This window comes from Athalia rosae, chromosome 5 (genome assembly GCF_917208135.1).
Source record: "Athalia rosae chromosome 5, iyAthRosa1.1, whole genome shotgun sequence".
NCBI classification, from domain to species: Eukaryota; Metazoa; Arthropoda; class Insecta; order Hymenoptera; family Athaliidae; genus Athalia; species Athalia rosae.
In genome coordinates, this window is record NC_064030.1 from 13,995,750 (window position 1) to 14,019,866 (window position 24,117).

The following is a 24,117-nucleotide window of genomic DNA, read 5'->3' on the forward strand; positions in this document are numbered from 1 at the left end:
TATCAGGAGAACAGAAAACCTGAAGAGGTGTTTCGAGACTCCATGCGCCTCATCATGTGCATGCCTTCAATCCTTTGTATCTAATGCTAGTATGATAGGGAGAGCGACTGGTGCTTTGCAAGACTAACGATATGCCTGCCTGTCTATTCAATCATTCTATCATGCATTCACACAATCCGAAAGTGATAATGTAGATCTCTAGAATACCGGCCCTGAGAATTGAAAGTTTTCCCAAAAGTGGGAATTTGTATCAGGAGAACAGAAAACCCGAGGAGGTGTTCCGAGACCCCATGCGCCTCATCATGTGCATGCCTTCAATCCTTTGTATCTAATGCTAGTATGATAGGGAGAGCAACTGGTGCTTTGCAAGACTAACGATATGCCTGCCTGTCTATTCAATCATTCTATCATGCATTTACACAATCCGAAAGTGATAATGTAGATCTCTAGAATACCGGCCCTGAGAATTGAAAGTTTTCCCAAAAGTGGGAATTTGTATCAGGAGAACAGAAAACCCGAGGAGGTGTTCCGAGACCCCATGTGCCTCATCATGTGCATGCCTTCAATCCTTTGTATCTAATGCTAGTATGATAGGGAGAGCAACTGGTGCTTTGCAAGACTAACGATATGCCTGCCTGTCTATTCAATCATTCTATCATGCATTCACACAATCCGAAAGTGATAATGTAGATCTCTAGAATACCGGCCCTGAAAATTGAAAGTTTTCCCAAAAGTGGGAATTTGTATCAGGAGAACAGAAAACCTGAAGAGGTGTTTCGAGACTCCATGCGCCTCATCATGTGCATGCCTTCAATCCTTTGTATCTAATGCTAGTATGATAGGGAGAGCAACTGGTGCTTTGCAAGACTAACGATATGCCTGCCTGTCTATTCAATCATTCTATCATGCATTCACACAATCCGAAAGTGATAATGTAGATCTCTAGAATACCGGCCCTGAGAATTGAAAGTTTTCCCAAAAGTGGGAATTTGTATCAGGAGAACAGAAAACCCGAGGAGGTGTTCCGAGACCCCATGTGCCTCATCATGTGCATGCCTTCAATCCTTTGTATCTAATGCTAGTATGATAGGGAGAGCAACTGGTGCTTTGCAAGACTAACGATATGCCTGCCTGTCTATTCAATCATTCTATCATGCATTCACACAATCCGAAAGTGATAATGTAGATCTCTAGAATACCGGCCCTGAAAATTGAAAGTTTTCCCAAAAGTGGGAATTTGTATCAGGAGAACAGAAAACCTGAAGAGGTGTTTCGAGACTCCATGCGCCTCATCATGTGCATGCCTTCAATCCTTTGTATCTAATGCTAGTATGATAGGGAGAGCGACTGGTGCTTTGCAAGACTAACGATATGCCTGCCTGTCTATTCAATCATTCTATCATGCATTCACACAATCCGAAAGTGATAATGGAGATCTCTAGAATACCGGCCCTGAAAATTGAAAGTTTTCCCAAAAGTGGGAATTTGTATCAGGAGAACAGAAAACCTGAAGAGGTGTTCCGAGACTCCATGCGCCTCATCATGTGCATGCCTTCAATCCTTTGTATCTAATGCTAGTATGATAGGGAGAGCGACTGGTGCTTTGCAAGACTAACGATATGCCTGCCTGTCTATTCAATCATTCTATCATGCATTCACACAATCCGAAAGTGATAATGTAGATCTCTAGAATACCGGCCCTGAAAATTGAAAGTTTTCCCAAAAGTAGAAATTTGTATTAGGAAAACAGAAAACCCAAGGAGGTGTTCCGAGACCCCATGTGCCTCATCATGTGCATGCCTTCAATCCTTTGTATCTAATGCTAGTATGATAGGGAGAGCAACTGGTGCTTTGCAAGACTAACGATATGCCTGCCTGTCTATTCAATCATTCTATCATGCATTTACGAAATCCACAAGTGATAATGTAGATCTCTAGAATACCGGCCCTGAGAATTGAAAGTTTTCCCAAAAGTGGGAATTTGTATCAGGAGAACAGAAAACCCGAGGAGGTGTTCCGAGACCCCATGTGCCTCATCATGTGCATGCCTTCAATCCTTTGTATCTAATGCTAGTATGATAGGGAGAGCAACTGGTGCTTTGCAAGACTAACGATATGCCTGCCTGTCTATTCAATCATTCTATCATGCATTTACACAATCCGAAAGTGATAATGTAGATCTCTAGAATACCGGCCCTGAGAATTGAAAGTTTTCCCAAAAGTGGGAATTTGTATCAGGAGAACAGAAAACCCGAGGAGGTGTTCCGAGACCCCATGTGCCTCATCATGTGCATGCCTTCAATCCTTTGTATCTAATGCTAGTATGATAGGGAGAGCAACTGGTGCTTTGCAAGACTAACGATATGCCTGCCTGTCTATTCAATCATTCTATCATGCATTTACACAATCCGAAAGTGATAATGTAGATCTCTAGAATACCGGCCCTGAGAATTGAAAGTTTTCCCAAAAGTGGGAATTTGTATCAGGAGAACAGAAAACCCGAGGAGGTGTTCCGAGACCCCATGTGCCTCATCATGTGCATGCCTTCAATCCTTTGTATCTAATGCTAGTATGATAGGGAGAGCAACTGGTGCTTTGCAAGACTAACGATATGCCTGCCTGTCTATTCAATCATTCTATCATGCATTCACACAATCCGAAAGTGATAATGTAGATCTCTAGAATACCGGCCCTGAAAATTGAAAGTTTTCCCAAAAGTGGGAATTTGTATCAGGAGAACAGAAAACCTGAAGAGGTGTTTCGAGACTCCATGCGCCTCATCATGTGCATGCCTTCAATCCTTTGTATCTAATGCTAGTATGATAGGGAGAGCGACTGGTGCTTTGCAAGACTAACGATATGCCTGCCTGTCTATTCAATCATTCTATCATGCATTCACACAATCCGAAAGTGATAATGGAGATCTCTAGAATACCGGCCCTGAAAATTGAAAGTTTTCCCAAAAGTGGGAATTTGTATCAGGAGAACAGAAAACCTGAAGAGGTGTTCCGAGACTCCATGCGCCTCATCATGTGCATGCCTTCAATCCTTTGTATCTAATGCTAGTATGATAGGGAGAGCGACTGGTGCTTTGCAAGACTAACGATATGCCTGCCTGTCTATTCAATCATTCTATCATGCATTCACACAATCCGAAAGTGATAATGTAGATCTCTAGAATACCGGCCCTGAAAATTGAAAGTTTTCCCAAAAGTGGGAATTTGTATCAGGAGAACAGAAAACCTGAAGAGGTGTTCCGAGACTCCATGCGCCTCATCATGTGCATGCCTTCAATCCTTTGTATCTAATGCTAGTATGATAGGGAGAGCAACTGGTGCTTTGCAAGACTAACGATATGCCTGCCTGTCTATTCAATCATTCTATCATGCATTCACACAATCCGAAAGTGATAATGGAGATCTCTAGAATACCGGCCCTGAAAATTGAAAGTTTTCCCAAAAGTGGGAATTTGTATCAGGAGAACAGAAAACCTGAAGAGGTGTTCCGAGACTCCATGCGCCTCATCATGTGCATGCCTTCAATCCTTTGTATCTAATGCTAGTATGATAGGGAGAGCGACTGGTGCTTTGCAAGACTAACGATATGCCTGCCTGTCTATTCAATCATTCTATCATGCATTCACACAATCCGAAAGTGATAATGGAGATCTCTAGAATACCGGCCCTGAAAATTGAAAGTTTTCCCAAAAGTGGGAATTTGTATCAGGAGAACAGAAAACCTGAAGAGGTGTTTCGAGACTCCATGCGCCTCATCATGTGCATGCCTTCAATCCTTTGTATCTAATGCTAGTATGATAGGGAGAGCAACTGGTGCTTTGCAAGACTAACGATATGCCTGCCTGTCTATTCAATCATTCTATCATGCATTTACGAAATCCACAAGTGATAATGTAGATCTCTAGAATACCGGCCCTGAGAATTGAAAGTTTTCCCAAAAGTGGGAATTTGTATCAGGAGAACAGAAAACCCGAGGAGGTGTTCCGAGACCCCATGTGCCTCATCATGTGCATGCCTTCAATCCTTTGTATCTAATGCTAGTATGATAGGGAGAGCAACTGGTGCTTTGCAAGACTAACGATATGCCTGCCTGTCTATTCAATCATTCTATCATGCATTCACACAATCCGAAAGTGATAATGTAGATCTCTAGAATACCGGCCCTGAGAATTGAAAGTTTTCCCAAAAGTGGGAATTTGTATCAGGAGAACAGAAAACCCGAGGAGGTGTTCCGAGACCCCATGTGCCTCATCATGTGCATGCCTTCAATCCTTTGTATCTAATGCTAGTATGATAGGGAGAGCAACTGGTGCTTTGCAAGACTAACGATATGCCTGCCTGTCTATTCAATCATTCTATCATGCATTCACACAATCCGAAAGTGATAATGGAGATCTCTAGAATACCGGCCCTGAAAATTGAAAGTTTTCCCAAAAGTGGGAATTTGTATCAGGAGAACAGAAAACCTGAAGAGGTGTTTCGAGACTCCATGCGCCTCATCATGTGCATGCCTTCAATCCTTTGTATCTAATGCTAGTATGATAGGGAGAGCGACTGGTGCTTTGCAAGACTAACGATATGCCTGCCTGTCTATTCAATCATTCTATCATGCATTCACACAATCCGAAAGTGATAATGGAGATCTCTAGAATACCGGCCCTGAAAATTGAAAGTTTTCCCAAAAGTGGGAATTTGTATCAGGAGAACAGAAAACCTGAAGAGGTGTTCCGAGACTCCATGCGCCTCATCATGTGCATGCCTTCAATCCTTTGTATCTAATGCTAGTATGATAGGGAGAGCGACTGGTGCTTTGCAAGACTAACGATATGCCTGCCTGTCTATTCAATCATTCTATCATGCATTCACACAATCCGAAAGTGATAATGTAGATCTCTAGAATACCGGCCCTGAAAATTGAAAGTTTTCCCAAAAGTAGAAATTTGTATTAGGAAAACAGAAAACCCAAGGAGGTGTTCCGAGACCCCATGTGCCTCATCATGTGCATGCCTTCAATCCTTTGTATCTAATGCTAGTATGATAGGGAGAGCAACTGGTGCTTTGCAAGACTAACGATATGCCTGCCTGTCTATTCAATCATTCTATCATGCATTTACGAAATCCACAAGTGATAATGTAGATCTCTAGAATACCGGCCCTGAGAATTGAAAGTTTTCCCAAAAGTGGGAATTTGTATCAGGAGAACAGAAAACCCGAGGAGGTGTTCCGAGACCCCATGTGCCTCATCATGTGCATGCCTTCAATCCTTTGTATCTAATGCTAGTATGATAGGGAGAGCAACTGGTGCTTTGCAAGACTAACGATATGCCTGCCTGTCTATTCAATCATTCTATCATGCATTTACACAATCCGAAAGTGATAATGTAGATCTCTAGAATACCGGCCCTGAGAATTGAAAGTTTTCCCAAAAGTGGGAATTTGTATCAGGAGAACAGAAAACCCGAGGAGGTGTTCCGAGACCCCATGTGCCTCATCATGTGCATGCCTTCAATCCTTTGTATCTAATGCTAGTATGATAGGGAGAGCAACTGGTGCTTTGCAAGACTAACGATATGCCTGCCTGTCTATTCAATCATTCTATCATGCATTTACACAATCCGAAAGTGATAATGTAGATCTCTAGAATACCGGCCCTGAGAATTGAAAGTTTTCCCAAAAGTGGGAATTTGTATCAGGAGAACAGAAAACCCGAGGAGGTGTTCCGAGACCCCATGTGCCTCATCATGTGCATGCCTTCAATCCTTTGTATCTAATGCTAGTATGATAGGGAGAGCAACTGGTGCTTTGCAAGACTAACGATATGCCTGCCTGTCTATTCAATCATTCTATCATGCATTCACACAATCCGAAAGTGATAATGGAGATCTCTAGAATACCGGCCCTGAAAATTGAAAGTTTTCCCAAAAGTGGGAATTTGTATCAGGAGAACAGAAAACCTGAAGAGGTGTTTCGAGACTCCATGCGCCTCATCATGTGCATGCCTTCAATCCTTTGTATCTAATGCTAGTATGATAGGGAGAGCGACTGGTGCTTTGCAAGACTAACGATATGCCTGCCTGTCTATTCAATCATTCTATCATGCATTCACACAATCCGAAAGTGATAATGGAGATCTCTAGAATACCGGCCCTGAAAATTGAAAGTTTTCCCAAAAGTGGGAATTTGTATCAGGAGAACAGAAAACCTGAAGAGGTGTTCCGAGACTCCATGCGCCTCATCATGTGCATGCCTTCAATCCTTTGTATCTAATGCTAGTATGATAGGGAGAGCGACTGGTGCTTTGCAAGACTAACGATATGCCTGCCTGTCTATTCAATCATTCTATCATGCATTCACACAATCCGAAAGTGATAATGTAGATCTCTAGAATACCGGCCCTGAAAATTGAAAGTTTTCCCAAAAGTGGGAATTTGTATCAGGAGAACAGAAAACCTGAAGAGGTGTTCCGAGACTCCATGCGCCTCATCATGTGCATGCCTTCAATCCTTTGTATCTAATGCTAGTATGATAGGGAGAGCAACTGGTGCTTTGCAAGACTAACGATATGCCTGCCTGTCTATTCAATCATTCTATCATGCATTCACACAATCCGAAAGTGATAATGGAGATCTCTAGAATACCGGCCCTGAAAATTGAAAGTTTTCCCAAAAGTGGGAATTTGTATCAGGAGAACAGAAAACCTGAAGAGGTGTTCCGAGACTCCATGCGCCTCATCATGTGCATGCCTTCAATCCTTTGTATCTAATGCTAGTATGATAGGGAGAGCGACTGGTGCTTTGCAAGACTAACGATATGCCTGCCTGTCTATTCAATCATTCTATCATGCATTCACACAATCCGAAAGTGATAATGGAGATCTCTAGAATACCGGCCCTGAAAATTGAAAGTTTTCCCAAAAGTGGGAATTTGTATCAGGAGAACAGAAAACCTGAAGAGGTGTTTCGAGACTCCATGCGCCTCATCATGTGCATGCCTTCAATCCTTTGTATCTAATGCTAGTATGATAGGGAGAGCGACTGGTGCTTTGCAAGACTAACGATATGCCTGCCTGTCTATTCAATCATTCTATCATGCATTCACACAATCCGAAAGTGATAATGGAGATCTCTAGAATACCGGCCCTGAAAATTGAAAGTTTTCCCAAAAGTGGGAATTTGTATCAGGAGAACAGAAAACCTGAAGAGGTGTTCCGAGACTCCATGCGCCTCATCATGTGCATGCCTTCAATCCTTTGTATCTAATGCTAGTATGATAGGGAGAGCGACTGGTGCTTTGCAAGACTAACGATATGCCTGCCTGTCTATTCAATCATTCTATCATGCATTCACACAATCCGAAAGTGATAATGTAGATCTCTAGAATACCGGCCCTGAAAATTGAAAGATTGCCCAAAAGTGGGAATTTGTATTAGGAGAACAGGAAACCTGAGTAGGTGTTTCGAAAAAGCTGGTCATTTATTGCTTCATTATTCAGGTAGGATACATTACGCAGGTATGATATATTTTACAGTCGCTGTATCAAAATATTTCTTTTCATACAATTATCATACGCAACAATATCATATGCAAGATTCAAGTACATTCCAATCTCGCAATATACCCTCAGTAATCCCATTTGATACAAATTATCTAGACATAGTCACTTGTTCGTACGTATTTACTATACAATCATTCAATTTCTAATACTGATAATTATTCATTTCAATCCAATCGTGTTCAATCATTTGGTCCTAATGTACGGTAATGAATTTTCGATTTGAAAATTAGTGGGCATTGATACACTCTTCGTTGAAGGTGAGCAGATGCTCGTTAACGAGTTTGACGTCGTTATTTCGCCACTGCAAGTCCTTTTTGACGAGTCTGTGCGATTCGACTACGTGCAACGTCAGATGTCCCGAGAGTACTAAAGAAAATGAAATATCTCAATGAGTATTCAAGCCTGATCTACTTAGCGGATTCATATTCTTTATGTCCGAATAATTTTCAAGAATCTCCTCCAATTGATTTCAAAAGTACGTCATTTTCATCGTGAAATTGAAAAACTTCCGAGATACTTTTGGATTTGTGGACCAGAAATTTCAATAGTTTGTTCCAGTTTATTCGACGATATTCGTCCCACTTAGGATTGACAAAGATGGAACGACCATCCATCTCACGTGTATTTTCAGCAGCCAATGAAGTGCCAACAGCGTACGGTGAGAGCCGAATGGCTCCGGAAACATCCGAACCTGATTTAAAATGAAATAAGTGTCTTCCACAGAGCCATGGCTATATTCGAAAATCATGATTACAGCTTTCGTGCGTCGCCGTAGGATCTCGGTTCTTTTCGGCTGCACACATGAGATCGCGACATGTGCTTCTCTCTGTTCAGCATAATAGCATTGATAACCTACCCCCACTCCGTGCATATCCTCACCATTTGTAAAAGCTCTATGATTTACACGTATTTCAACTAAAGATAAATGAAACATTCAAATAGTTAGCTACGTTATTCAAGTTTCCCTCCTCCTCAATCGATCAGCAAATGAGTCACGTCACTCGGCACATCTCGTTCGCCGAATTCCGACCTCGCGTTTCGAGACTCGATTGGATATCAACTTCAGAATCGCCAGCATGCTGACGATTATCATTGTAACTATGTCGTGACGAATATATTCTTGTAGAAAGGCTCTCATTTCAGAGATTTGAAATTTTTTTCATACCTCATCGATAATATGAAAAGCAGTGTCGGTAAGAATGATGAAATAAGTTCGAAGATTGTCGGCAAGAATTTCCTCAAACTCAGTCAGAAGGGCGATTTGAGAGGTTTGCAAGAACTCGGATCAAAAAACGAAATTGCTGACTGGACGGTATATCGTCATGAAGTTTCTGGTGACACCCCGTTGCATCTGGCCGCACGCGAGGGCCGCATCGAGGTCGTTAAATACCTATGCGAATCCTGGAATGAGCCAAGTTTCAGGATAGAAGTCGTTAACAAGGATTTGAAAAGGCCGATTCACGAGGCGGCGCAATTTGCGAGGTCGAATGTGGTCCGATACTTGATCGACAGAGGTTAGGATTGCCTCGGTTCGTTTAAGATCCATCTCAGGAGCCACGTTCCAACGTTTTCACAAACAGAGTTTTCCGGAAATGCTCGCGATTCGAAAATCTAATGCAAAATCAAATCGCTCAGGTTTAGAACAATTTTGAAAGATGGCAGACTTGTATTTTTGAATGTTCGAATAATCGTTGCAGGCGCATCCGTCGATCCGTTGAAACGAGCTGATTGGACGCCGTTGATGCTGGCGTGTACGAAGAGCGACGAGGAAGCTGGAAATTGCGTGGATATACTTTTGAAAAACGGAGCGTCTACAGATTTGAAAAATAAAGACGGATGGACACCGCTTCTCGTCGCGTGTCGCACCGGGAATGTTGAAACTGTTAAAAATATATTGAAATACTCACCCGAAAGCATCAATGTTGAAAGCAAAAATGGGAGACGTCCGTTACACGTTGCGGGTATTTGAAAAACATATTTCAGGATACTGAGAACAAAAAAAATTCATTTTTCTTCACTAAACAAAATCGATTTCCACTTTGTTGCAATAGTTACTGTTGGATGAATGAAAATTCATTGCTCACCTATTACAAAAATTTAATTCTCTGATTTTTCGTGTTCTCAGCTTTTTTTTCTATTGTTTCTCCGCAGCTTTTCATGGGAACAAAAACGTTATGGAAATATTGCTGTCGCTCGATCCTGGTCAGATAAATTGCAAGGATTCTTCAGGTGCAACGCCGCTTTTCGAGTCGATAAAAAGCGGCGATTCAAGTGCATTTGAATACCTTATAAAATCTTCGGCTGATTTTAAAACAAAAGACAACGTTGGTCAAACTATTTTGCACCTTGCCGCCCAATCCGGAAATATCCAAGTGATAAGATTCATACTGGAGAATAAACTAGTCGACGTTAACTGCGAAGCTTCGCTGGGAATAACGCCGATCATGTTAGCCGAAAAAAACAAGCAGCCACATGCGATTGAAGTTCTACAAAAATTTCAATAATTCTTGAATATCGTTAAATAAAAAATTTCATCCAGATAGGTGTACAATTATTTATTTCAAAACACGTAATATAGGTATACGTAATTTGGATGGAGGAAATTTTGTATTTTACATTTTTCTGTTTCTTTTTTATCTTCATTTTTATTTTTCACATTATTTCATTATTTTATTCATTTATTGTGAGTTTTCCTTTTTCATTTCATTTACATTACAAGTATTCAACATGTACAAAGCATTATTTACACTATTTACAACGTTCAAAAAGTTTTTTTCAGTTTTTTCTTGTTCATTTTTTGTTATTTTTTTTTCTTCATTTCTCCCAATCTATCGTAGTATGTTTTTACTTCTCTTCTCTCATTGTCTATATTACTCCTTCATAATTATTCGTACATATATATATATATATTTTTTTCTTGTTCTTCTCGTCATAAACGTAATAGATTTTTAATTATTACATATTACAATAATTAATTTATTAGAATAACATAAACCGAGTGAAATTCTGCGCAATTTTTTTCTTCCATTTTTTATAATAAGAGAATCATTTTCGATATATTTACATACATATGAATTTATGTAAACATAATGTATATTTTATGCTTGAAATACATTATATCGAGTTACGTTAATAATCATTCTTAGTTTCAAAAAATCATTTTTTGTCGATCTTCTATTTGTTTTATTTATTTGTTTTTTCAATTCACTGCAGTCTCCGTCTCTGCGAGTTATTGGCATCGATAGCAAGAAAAAAAATCGAGGGCGCGTAAAATGAAATAAATTAAAATAAAAAATAAAAAAAAAACGTTCCGAAATTAGGTTTATATAATTTCAAAGGACATTTTATCGGAGCTCGGAAAAAAAGCTCCACGTCCCGATCACATGGCGAATTGTCGAAGGAAAATAATAATAATTATTATTATAATGATAAGAACAATGATAATGATAATAATGATAATAGGAGGAAAAAAATAAAACGAAATTTAATAAATAATTAAATATTTTTGCAAAACAATTAGTAATAAATTGACATTAAATTTTTCCGAATCTGCCGCCTGTACATTTTTTGTTTTTTCTCTTTTTTTTCACGATTATAAATCGATTATACGTTATTGACCTTTTATTCTTTTCTTCTTCCTTTTTCCTCGCCATTATTATAATTATAGCTGCGTCATGCATCTTTCGCGTATACATGAGAAAAAAGAAAAAAAAAAAAATATACATACGTAATAAAAATAATAATCGTAAGAATAGGAATAATTGTAATGATGATAATACTATTGATAAAATAATAATAATAGTAATAATAATAACAATAACGATAATAATAATAATAATAGTAATAATAATGTTAATAATAACGATAATGATATTTGTCCAGAGAATTCGGGAGAAGTTCATCGGGATACACATTTATACATTTAATACAGTTAAGTTTTACAGTCTAGTGTTACTTTTTGTTTTTTGTCATATTTTTACTTTTCGTTCATTCATTCATTTATTTTTGTTTCCATCTCCTTTTCGTAGACGTAATTTATTTGCTATAGTAAATCGTATCATGTAGTAGTAGTAGTAGTAGTAGTAGTAGTAATAGTGGTAGTAGCAGTGGTAGTAGTAGTAGGTGACCGTAGTAACAATATTAGTAGTTTAGTTTTTCACGTTACTTATTTTACTTGTCGTTGAAGCTTTCTTTTCTTTTTTCATTTTCGCTCTGCTTTCTGAAAAGATATCCGGTACCGCGCGTGATAACGGAACTCTTATTGAATATTGCCATGTTATTTAGAAAAAATTTACTTTCATATTGATTTGTTGTTCATTTAATTTAATTTTAAATTTAATCATTTATTTAATTTAGGTTTTTCTTTCTCTCTCTCGATTTTACATCATTCTCTCCACCGCGTCTCTACTTTTCCTCAATTCTTTGTATATAGGTACTTTTTTGAAATCTTTTCACGTTATAATATACATTTACAATAATTTATGCCATGAAAATAAATTATGATAACAATATTTCAAAATGGCAACTATTTGAAAAAAATTGAAAATAAAAAACGAATTTGATTATTATTCTCCAAAAATAACTACTTTATGGTACGCTTCTCATCATTTTCTACAAAATCAGTATCATCATACCTTGTCCTTTTTTGAATTTATTTCCTCCATTGGAATAACTCCAAAATATTCATATATAATTTCACGCTGAATCGATTGACGAAATATAAAATAAATCCCAATTTGAAGTGAATCAATAAGATCGAATGAAATGTGAAAGTGAATAAATATATATTACATATTTATGCTGATCACATTCGAGATTTTTTATGATACAGATTAATGTTGTATTTGAATTGTTATCGATTCATAGTTACGACAATATTTAATATATATATACACAGAATATGTATTTACTTTAGATTTTACGTTTTATATAAAAAAATAGCAAAAAACAGTGACTAAGTTCTCATTTTTTTTCATTCTTTCATTTTTTCCCTTCTATTCAATATTAAATTATGTATAGATATACACGATATTTACGATGATGACACCATTCATTTTCATAATTGTTTTTTTTTTTTTTTACATTTTTTTTCTTCTTTTGCGTTATTTTACGGTTTATCCGAAACTCCTTAATAATTACTGTACTTTCTTTTATACATCAAACGTGTCTCGTTATTATTTCGAATTTTTGTTATATCGTTACCGGTGATCGTTCTGATTACTTTATTTTGAATTAAAAAAAAAAATGGCGATTGTTTAAGAAAATATCGAATAAATGAATAGCTGCGAGACGAGCTGTGAGGTTAATTTTTTTCACAGATAATTAGAATACTCCAATCGAATAAGATTCGTACAAATCACAATACAGCTGATTGCTGCCTTTGAAAAAGAAATGAAAAATAAAAATTCTATCAAAAAAATAGAAAGTCGAATAAAATAATCATCAAAAACGACGTCGACGACGATAAAGGTATTACAACTATCGTAGTTAAGAGTCTATAAATTGTTTTTATAATTTTTCTGCTTTTTTTCATTATTCTTAATGTCTTCTGATTATCTTAACAAGTTAATGATATATCTGAATAGAAACATGATTTTTCAAATTATTTATTTATTTATTTATTCAATAATTTAATATCCTCTTTATAGTTATTATGATTTGTCCGCATCGCTGTGAGATTTATGATTTCTTCCCTTCTGATTTTATTCTTTTTCTTTATCTTCTTTTACTTTTTCTTTTTGTTTGCAATTTTTTTTATATTCATTATTAATTTTATAATGTAATATTTCGCATCTGTCGTCCGACGACAATCGACGATATTCTAATTATCTCAATATAATACAGCTATAATAGGTACTTCTTTTTCTTTCTCTTTTCAATATTCAACCGTCGAATTCTGATTCTTTGTTCCATTGGGTTTTTTTTCTTTTTTTTTTTGTTTGTTTGCCCTCCCATTCTCCGTTCTCCATAATATCTACCCAAAACTTTATCAATTACATTACATTATTATTACTAATGTTATTGTTATTATTATTATTTTAATATTATAATTATTATATGTATAATATCCTACGAGTTTCGGTGTATTAATCACAGACACACAACGCGAATGTTTTGTTGAATTTTATCATTAAACTTATTTCTTCTGTATTTTTTTTTTTTCTGCAAAAATCAATTTATTTATTCATTTTCCTCTTTCATTCCCTTTTCTTTTTTTGTTACTCAACTGGTTCGTTAATCAAGATTTTTTTACTCATCATTATTGTTTCGTGTTGTTTGATTTTCTTTCTTTTCTCAACTACAAGAAAAAGAGATTTTTATCGTAGCACTTTTAATAAATGAGAACTGCTCTACAGCTCTTAATTGCTAAATTGCTGTTGGTAATTCTTCTTTCTTTTTTCTCTCTCTCTATCTTCGTAATTACATAGGAAATATTTTGTCTCGTTCTTCATCTTTTTCTAATTCTTTTCCTAAAGTATTTCATACATAAAAATAATGTCTTTTTGTTCTTACTTCCTCGCTCTCTCTTTTTTCCTATCTAGGGGTGAAAAACGAAAGAGAAAAAAAAAAGTTCAAATCAAAAAAAGGAAAAATAAATTAAAAGTAACGAATAAAATTTCAAAGTAATCCTCGTAATCGTAATAACACACAGCTTAGACGCATTTCTCACTTCAAATAGTTTATTATACTGATTTTTTTTTGTCTGGTTTTAATTATATATTTATTCATTTTTTTTTTCGCTTTTTTCTCTTTAATTCTCTTATTACGTTTCGTTTGAGCTATATATCAGTCTTGTAGCACTCGTCGTCCCATCACTGTACAAAAGATTCTTTTTTTTTTTTTTTTGTTTTTTTAATTTATTTCTTCATAAATGTTTTTTTTTTCTGTTTTCTTCTTCTTTTTTTTCCTTCTTTAAATAAAACGCGACAGCTACCGAACATACAAACTCGTCACACACGACCGTGTTAATTACCGTGTGTAATTCAATCCAACATTTTCTCATAGTCGTTATAATTCTCATCGTCAGATTCACATACATTCATTATTACTATATAATATTTATTCATTTAATGATAGTATAATAAGCGTTTGGTTAATAAGAAGAAACTGAAACTATTCAGGGATATAAAAAGAAAAGAAAAAAAAGGAGAGTACAAAATGAATCTCAATAATATAATCGCCTCACAACTAATTATTGTTATTATTATTATTTTCTCGTTTTTCTTTTTACTCCAATAACAAAAACAAAGAATAGAAAAGAATCGCCTCGCCCATTACATGATATATCTACAATATTTAGACTTTCTTTTCTACTCCTTTTTTTCTCTTTTATCTTCTCCCTCAATGTTTTATACACCGATACAAAGTACGTTTAAAAAAAAAAAAAAAAAAAGAAAGAAAAGACAGAAAGAAAGAAAGAATAATGATTTTAAAAATATAATAGTGTCAATATAATATTATTAATAATAATGATTAATTTCTTTTTAACAATATCTTTTTTAACATTCGCTGTAGGAAGGTGGTGGCATATTTCTCCCGGTGTACATATCGGTCTGAGGTTGTAAATGACAAACTACGGTGTGACCGTCCAACACGGCTACGGTTCTGCTGTGATCCTGTTGTAAAGGAGGCAGACCGTAATTACCGGGTAATCTCGACAACTCGCCGAGCTCGTACCTCGCCTGTTGACGTCTTATTTTCTCCCAACAGTTGTTACCGCTGCTACTGCTGCTGTTGTTCGACGTCGTTCTGTCCAATTGCGAGGCCGGACTGTAATCCGAATTCGGATTGCAGTGAACGCCTGCGCTATTTCTCTCTATGGTCTGACCGTAATGAATAAGGCTCCTGTCGTTCGCAGGAGAATACGGTATCAGGGGACGATGATCGCCGTAACTCCTCGACGATTGTCTGCTCATGTCGCTTTGTCTCCTTCCGTCCTCGTCGGACATGTCGGACACCTGAATTTCACCGCCGCCGACGCCGCCTCCGCCTCGCTCTATCTCCTCGTAGACCGGGTCGTCGTCGCCGCCCACCAGACCACGCGGTAGATGAACGTGCTGACCGTGATGATGTCCGTGATGAATTTGGTGATGGTGACCACCGACCCCGCCGCCACGACCGTCGCGTATCTCCGTGTACGTGTGATTGTAGGGTGACGCGGCGCGACGACCCGAACGCGTTGCCGAGTTCACAACTTCGGTGATATCGGCACCTGTTATTCTTCGCTCACCGCGATGATTCGCAGCACGACCGTGACCCAGAGTCATTGTACTACTGTGTGTTCGCGGCGAATCTTCCTGCTCCGATCCACCGTGACCAGAATCTCGGGAACACGATTTAAAAGAAATGTTCTGCGGAAGAGAAATAGAAATAGAAAAAAACAAAAAAAAACATAGAAAAAAAATAAAATTTCCGTAAATTTCTTGTCTCCAATTCTTTCGATTATACAATATACTTGGAAACTGTGTGCACATTGTATGTGACGTGCGACGAGGTGTGGAAAATACACTCGACAAAGATTTTTTTTTTTTTTTCTTTCGCTTAGTTCTGAACGACAACGACGAGTTAGTTAGCATACAGACAGATGATGTACAGAAGCAGTATCCGACGAACGGATAGTTAGATTTCAGATAGTGTATATTTTTTGTTCATATTCGAGAAGAATTCGCGAGGACGAAAACTCTGGAGGAGAAAAGCTCAAGCTCCCAAAAGCAAAGGCCGGTAGGAATCTAGTTAGTAATTAGTAAGGGGGCTTAATTACCTTCCACATGAGGTTTTTGTTAAGAGGTCCCCAAGTGGCGGTGGCAGATTTTGGGATATTAGGAGCTGAGGGAAAGGCGTGTCGGGCGTGAGGCAGCGTCGCTACGATATGAGCATCCGACGAAGGAGTTTCTCGTGGTGTATTGATGGCTGTCGCCGTTGCCGGTACTGATGACGGCTGTCTGTCATTCGTAACCCAACCGCCCCCGGACACCAAGTACTGCAAACGACAGTACCGTAGGTTGTCTCATAAAATAATCCCTCGTTAAATAAAAAAACAATCTGTCGATTCTAGTTTTTTTTTTTCTTTCATTCATTGTTTTTTCCTTTCGGCGTCGGATCTGCGATCACGGTTACGACGATAATTCATGATTGCAAAAATGATAAGGGTCGAGGAAGAACGTTACACCGTACAACGGCGGGGTGTCGGGTATCTTCGTGAGAAAATATAAATAAAAGTAGAAAAAAAAAAATGAACGAATGAATGAACAAAATGACGAAGAGTTGTTACGAGCGGGTATAGGAGTATGGGAGAAGAAAAAAAAAAATATTGATGAAAATTGTGCAGAGTTAAGTGTGCGTCGGTAGGTGTCCGGTATGATTTTATACAATTAGCTTCTTAAGATCTAACGAGTACCTAATAGCGTTAAACATTACGAATCTTTCAAAAAATTTATCTTAATTCTTTAAGACAATCTCTGCGATGACCTCAATGCGGGCACCGAATCTCTACGACGAAGATTTTTGGTGAAATGTTAGAAAATTGAAATCGAAGAAAAATTGAAAAACAAAAAAATTGCACACAACCCTTTTGCGAGTTGATTCAATTGTATCTGAAAACTGATTTAAAACTTGATTGATTTAAGTGAGATAAAAAAAAAATAAATCAACAAATGTGAAATGAATAATTCATCATGCAGACAGAGAATAATAATAGCGGATATATATGTATAATCGTCGTACATAATTATTGGGAGTACATATTTCGTATTCATAGACAAAGTAGCCAGCAACCGCGTACACCAAACCCCCGCAAGAAAAGCGAATTTAGAATCACCACTGTTAGTATATAAATATAATATGTATGTGTAAAATAATTAAATAAACAATATAAAACAAAATAAATGAAATAAAATAAATACGAATAATCTATATAGGTGAAGAAGTGCGAGGCCCTTTACGCAAGTGCAGCATAACAAAATTATTGTGAAAATTCAGATAATTTCAGCGTGTTAGGTAAAATCAATTAGGATCGTAAGAGATACGATAATTGTCGAAAAGGAAATTTGAAAAAAATAAATGGATAAAAAATAGGTCGTAAAAAAATGTTTATATCATGCGAGTGCAGAGCAGCCTCTGAAGAAAAATTCTGTAAAATATTCAAGTTCGAAATAAATTAAGTAAATAAAATTCCTGGGGCAGTCGAAAAATCAAAATATTACAACGAAATAAAATTTAGAAAAAAAATAAATAAATAAATTAAGTACACATGTAATTCAATTTTTGAAGGGCGAGAAACAAAAAAATTAAACAAAAACGATTCTACGTTGGCGAATGAAAGGGCCTGTTCCTTCAACAAATATATGAAAACTACTGTGATATTAGTTTCGAATTCTACATTTGCTGTGTCTATTTTTTTTCTCTCATAATTATTCGACTGTGGTGTTTTTGCATCAAAGAAAAAACTATACCAAAATCAAGATGTTTTTGAATCAGAAATTAAAATGACAGAATCAAATTCGTATTCAAAGTCTCTACGGACGAATCTAAACGAAAATAAAAAATGGTGACCCGATGCACGTACGAAACAAAAACAAAAGCAAAAAAAAAAAAACTTCGTCAATCGGGAAAAAAAGCGGACAAACGAATAAAACTCAACGAACAAAAATAAAACAGACAAAACAAAAACGTATTCGTATAAAAAGTGAAGCGAGGGATCCTTCGAACGATTTTAATCTCGATTATTTCCTTTCCTGATCACTGTCGATTCACGACAGAGTAAAAAATAGCAAATTTAATATCCTTTTATTTTTTGTCACTGGTTTGGTGTATTTAAGCGGTATTTGGATACCTTGCTGAGTAGCGTGCCTATTGTGGTTGCTGGGGGCCATCAAGTGCATGGGATGCGTTCCGACCGGTGATCGCAGCGACAGATTGTTCAGGTTGACATTTATCGAAAGATTCGTATTGTTACAGGTCGCTGTCAGATTGTTGTGGTTATTCGGTGAGGTACCCACACTAGCTGCTGCATGCGGCGACAATCCCGAGCTGTCCGTCGTCGGTGCCGAAGGATTCGACGACGTGTTGTGGGAGGCGAATTCCTTCCCACCGTTGGTACCAGCTACGCCACCGCTCGTACCCGAAGTGCCCGCCGAATTTCCGGACACCGTTTTCGAACACCGTAGACACTTCGGTAGCCAGGAATGGCGCCGATTGAATTTACGATACTCTTTTCGCACCTGGTAAAAAGTTTGGAGGTATTACGAGGGGCTAAGATAGCGCGGTCGTTTGAGGACTCGGGCGAGAATTTTCGTTCGACTTTTTTCTGCGTAATTCCGAGCCGGGTAAATTCTCAACAATTTTAAGGACGATACCAGCAGATTTTTTCGGGGTTCAGAAGACTCAGAGAATTTCGAAGATTTTAAATTTCATATTTGGATAGCAGCGAGCCCTTGATTTCTATGTATCGCATTCGAGAAAGTCCTTTTTTCAGGACTAGGATTGTAAAAGAAGAACTTTTCTCCGTACTCACCTTCTCGTTTTGAACACAGTGAAAAACGAATATGAACAATCCTTGAAGACTGTTGAGTACCGTGAAAATGTAGGCCATTATTACGGATTCTTGGTTCAAGTACAACAGTCCGAATGTCCACGTGAGTCCCAGCAGAAATACTAGAACTATCGCGCCGCGCAGCCAGGCCCTGTGCAAATGGACGATAAAAATTATTGTGCGAAAAATAAATCGTTTGTGTTTTTTTTTTTTCTTTTTCTTCTAATTTCTACAGTTAATCGTCATTCCAAAAGAATGCAAGAGAAAATCGAAAAGAAAAAAGAAAATTAAAAAAAAAAAAATCAATCCTTTCCATGCGTTGAAATCTCCGGAGAGAGAGACGATTCCGAACTCCCGGCGAACGGAGTCGTGATAAAATTTAAAACGGATGAAAATTCCACTGGGAGTTCGACGTCGTTTCCAATAATCTTATTATTGTGTTAATATTATCTACTGTAAAATCAAGTAATTGTGTGAGTAACTAATATCTACGATAATTTGTTATAAATATACAGGCTATACGAAAAAAATAAAAATAAAAAAATAACGATGAAGAAATTAAGTTAGAGACTTTTCAAATGAAGTGGAATAAAATAAAAATCGATAAATTAATTGAACGTAGTTGAAAGCAAAACGAAAGCTAATCGAAGAGAAAAATTGAAAAAAAAAAAAAATATTCATTACTATAACGAACTGATTAAAACAAAATAATTTCTTCGAAAAATTTGATAGATGCGTATGAAAGCTAATATATCGATCACAATTTCGAAAATATCGTTAATAAGAATATGAGAATAAGATAATGAGAAGAATAATTAATATAATAAAAATGGTAAATATCTTACAAGTGCGCTTGCAATTTGTTGGGAAGAGCATTCTCTTCCTTTCCACTACCAACCAACCAACCAACCACGCCATGCAGAAGAATGTGGAGAAGTGTAGACAGAAGTGGGTAGAGGATTTAATAACAAAAAAATGAAAAAAGATTGCGTAGTTAAGTGATTGTTCACCGACACCATTATTCGTATAAACTATCTAATCAATTTTTAAAAATATATTTTCATTTATGTCGTAATATTTCATTGTTTCAATATTTTTAAAACCTTATCTACCAATTTCCGAATCTGTTCATTTTTCTTTTTTTATCCATTCCAATCAAGTGGCAAATATAATTCTCGAAGGTACAATAAAATTTCCAATACACTGTAAACGTATTGCGTGAAATTGAGGTCGAAAAAGCAAACCGAGAGAATAAAAATAGAAAACAATTTTCATAATTTTCAAACAGGGTAAAAAAATAAGACCGCACAGTTGCGAGCAGTGAATGCAATCAATGAAGATATATCGTAATCCAAAAATAATAACTGAAATACAAATTTTCCAAGCATGGCACAAAGCTATATATTCGCCAAATTTATACAGATAAACTAGATAATGCGTGTAAATTTTACGGAAATGAAAGAATAAAAAAAAACTCAATACAACATTTCGTGTGTGTGATATCAACAATACGATTACGTGTGGCGATTTTTGATTTTCTGATTCCATAATTTTGATTTTTTACACTCAATTCGATGGAGTTTTTTTCCCGTACTTCGAGCATCGGAGTGTGACAATAATTACAAAATGACTAACGATAATTTATATTTCTCCTACTATTCTTACTTATTTGAAGAAAAATTGAAAAAAAAATAATTGATATCGTACCTTGCGCTGGCTAGTCGCGAATGTTCTTTGCTTTTCATGGAAATAGCGGTGTTCGCGTGACGACACATCATGTAAATTGCCATGGATAGGAACACCAGATTCGCCTGTTGAACAAAAAAAAAAAAATCGAACATCGCAGACGTTAGAAACACTTATTCCCTGCATCTTTCGGATTTGCGGAAATTTTTTTCAAATCGACAACGGCTACGCTATAATTCCGCTTACCAAAATCACGAGGATTACAGGGCCGACGAAACTGAAGATGAAGTAATTATCCGCTCTCAACCAGCAGTAGCGATCCGTGCCATAACTCAGAGGATCGATTATGCAGGATATAGCGACCACCAGTAACGGGACACCGTAGGCCACGAGGTAGTACCAACGAAGTCGTGATTTCTCCGCTTCGAAGACCTCGATCAGCATCACGTAGAGTTGGAACCCTGAAATTATTTCGTCAATCTAAAAAATCCTTCGATCGAGTCATCTATCGAATTTTTTCACCCCTTATCCAATCTCTGACCCAATTTTCGTCGCGTTTTTAAAGCAAATTTTCCCAGGCGAATCGAAAAGAAACGAAAAATGATAAAATATACCCTCGAGGAACATCCAGGCGAAAGCGCAGAGGAAAAAGAAATGCAGAAGTCCGGCCACCACGCCGCAAACGATTCTCTGGTCGGTCTGACCAATACCGCAAACGAAAAGTACCTCCGCTATCAGAAGACAGACGCACAGATTTTTGTGTATCGTTGTCCGGTCGGACTGGAAATGAAAGAGTCGAATGAAGAATGATAAAAAAAAAATAACTAAGGGAGACTCGCTCTCTCCGGTTTCGAATCCTCCTCACCTTGAGACCTCGGAACAGTTGAAAGGTCAAAATCGCCAATACCAGACATATCACGGATATTATGCAACCGATGTAAGTGATTATTTGGAGAGCGACTTGATGCGCCGTGTCGAGTTTTACCGCGTGGACGTCCATAAGTACGGCGAAATTCGTAAGATGATTGCATTCGCATACGGTGTGGGTGAAGTTCGTCGCGTGAATGTGACAACCTTCCTCCGACCAGGCGCTGGAGAAGAAAGATAAATTGAAAAAATCAAATAAATTGAAAACATTCACCGCCGGTTAAAAGTTTGGACACATTTCTCGAAATTTCTATTCACGCCAGAAGTAAGACGTTTGAGACAAAAAAAAAAAAAAGAAGATATTTCGACTTTTCGAACAACGTTTCGAGAGAAACAGATTCGGTTTCGTATTACTTTTTAGAAAAAAAAAAATTTACGATTATTTTTTTGACCCGGTACGAATTTTTCAATGTATGATAAACTCCTTTTTTTCGAAAATTGAGCTCATAATCTGTGGAACTTGTCTTTTTTCGCCGCGGATGCGATAATGGCGCGAACAAAAATTGCGCGAAACTTAATTTCCAAAAATTGAAAATAAAGCTCTCGATATACGTTCTTGCGATTAAATTTTTATAAGAAAAAATCGAGGGAATAATTTTCCACAAATTATGCGCCCAATTTTCGAAGAGCAAAAAATAGCCGCGAAAAATGGCCACGTTGGAAAATTCGTATCGGGTTTAAAAAAAAATCGTCAATTTTTTTTTTATTCAAAAAAACAAAATGAAGCTGAATCCCTCTTCTCCAAAAAACCTTTTGAAAATCCTGATTGTCTTCTTTTTATTTTTGAGTATCTAACTTTTCGTGTGACAAGAAATCTCGACAACAATGTTGTCCGAACTGTCGAGCGGCAGTGTGCGTCGAAGCACATGTGGAAGGAAATCAGGGTGAACATATTTCCGAACTATTTTCTTCTCCATTTTTTCATTTCTCACTCACCTCATTATGTAGTCCCAAAAAACGCAGGTCGGGTTCGTGACGTTCACAACGGTCAGATGTCTGAAGTACAATTTGACGGGTTCTGAGAGCTGTATGTGTCTCCCTTTGCCGAGCGACGCCGATATCACCTTGCTGTTCAATATCCTCGTGGTATTCTTCGGTCTCGCTTGCGATTCGTCGTTGCCGACTAGCGACGATATTTCCGCCTGCGGTTGCAAGATCTCCTCGAGTCTGTCGAACGCCATGAACACCAGACGTATCACGCCGTTCTCGCTGTTCTCCAATAGCGCGCCCTTCGTCAACTGGACGCGATCGTCCGACACCGTCCATTCCCTCAGCGTCTGCTGGTTCGGAAATACCTCCAAGTCAGCCTCGATCGAACGAGCCTCCAGCACCCTGATCGAAACAACTGTAACGCGAAAAACCATAAGACGAGATGAAAAAAACGTAGCTGAGAAACAAGCAACGACCGTAACGTGTTTTTTTTTTTTTTTGTTTCAATCAAGAAAACCATTTTCCCAACACTCACGTATATTCTCCCCCTTCTGAACTATAGTGTTCTCCTGTTCGAACGCGTTCGCCAAAAGAAAAGCGTTCTCCTCGAGTCCGATTAGCAGCGAGGTCGCCACTCTCATCTGTTCGGGGTGGCTGAGGTCCTTCCACGAGGGAAGCTGCGCCTTGTCCAGGAGGTTGCTGCCCGTCCTTATCACGCCCTGGAGCAGCTCCCTCACCGTGACCTCCTGCTGTCTGAAGTCCGTGTAGGTCCTCAAATTCTGGGCCATTTTTTCGGCCATATTCTTAATGATCTTGGTGGTGATCATCATGTCGCCGCCGTACAGTACGCGGCTGTTGTTCGTCACCTGGGACAGTTCCCTGCTTATGCTTAGTATAACGTCGCCGTCTATCACGCGGTTTTCCAGGGCCGTGAGCCACACCGAACGGCACTCGCTGAGGTCGGGCGTTCCGCGAAACCAGTCGGCACCGTCGCCCCGAAGGACGCACTTCCATCTGGCCAGCCCGGTGGCACCGCCGGGGCAAGTCTGCACCACGACGTCGCCCGCCCTGGTCGTGTTCCAGAACAGATTCCTCGTCATAACCGGCAGACAAACGTGACGACTGTTGTAGTCGGGCCATTGACCGTTCGAACTGGACTCCGGCCACAGGGTGCTCGGCACCGTCGTCCTCCGGCTGGTCCGCCACGGGTAAAACGTCGTAGGCGTTATCTGAGTGGTTTCCGACACCGAGGGCGGCACCGGGGGTCCTTGAACGCCCTTGACGGGCGGCGAGGTGTCGTCCTCGAAGACGGGCTCCTGCGAGTCCACCGACGCTTTTTGCTGCGACGTCGTCGTCGGACTGGGGGGTGGTAGTAAGAAAATCGAATAGTTTTTGGCAACGGGGGGGGGGATAAAAAAAAAGTTCGGATTCGCAAAAAATCCACCCCCGGGTAGACGAGAGAGAGAGAGAGAG

The 24,117-nt window shown here is 38.2% G+C and overlaps 2 protein-coding genes across 8 annotated transcripts in view; one reads left to right on the plus strand and one right to left on the minus strand.

Moving 5' to 3' along the window:
- Window positions 1-8,640: 8,640 nt before the first annotated feature.
- LOC105684344 (ankyrin repeat domain-containing protein 16-like) lies at window positions 8,641-10,111 on the plus strand. The gene is made up of 3 exons (XM_012397628.3): window positions 8,641-9,085; window positions 9,269-9,532; window positions 9,723-10,111. The coding sequence occupies exons 1-3, from the start codon at window positions 8,749-8,751 to the stop codon at window positions 10,073-10,075; spliced, it is 954 nt and encodes a 317-aa protein (XP_012253051.2). The 5' UTR covers window positions 8,641-8,748; the 3' UTR covers window positions 10,076-10,111.
- A 120-nt stretch (window positions 10,112-10,231) lies between these two features.
- LOC105684361 (latrophilin Cirl) overlaps window positions 10,232-24,117 on the minus strand; it is a 108,264-nt gene continuing 94,378 nt past the window's right edge. For 3 of the 7 annotated variants that reach the window (XM_048656230.1, XM_020851364.2, XM_020851366.2), the window contains exons 6-16: window positions 23,180-24,003; window positions 22,651-23,059; window positions 21,653-21,878; window positions 21,402-21,567; window positions 21,034-21,248; window positions 20,809-20,912; window positions 19,947-19,991; window positions 19,084-19,252; window positions 18,569-18,790; window positions 16,333-16,551; window positions 10,232-15,922 (exon numbers count right to left, since the gene is read on the minus strand). In XM_048656230.1, coding sequence (XP_048512187.1) covers window positions 15,071-15,922; window positions 16,333-16,551; window positions 18,569-18,790; window positions 19,084-19,252; window positions 19,947-19,991; window positions 20,809-20,912; window positions 21,034-21,248; window positions 21,402-21,567; window positions 21,653-21,878; window positions 22,651-23,059; window positions 23,180-24,003 — 3,451 coding nt within the window. In that variant the 3' untranslated portion in view covers window positions 10,232-15,070. Of the gene's footprint in view, window positions 15,923-16,332; window positions 16,552-18,402; window positions 18,791-19,083; window positions 19,253-19,946; window positions 19,992-20,808; window positions 20,913-21,033; window positions 21,249-21,401; window positions 21,568-21,652; window positions 21,879-22,650; window positions 23,060-23,179; window positions 24,004-24,117 lie in introns of those variants that run through there. The other 4 variants (XM_020851367.2, XM_012397651.3, XM_012397654.3 and 1 more) reach the window with 4 other exon arrangements.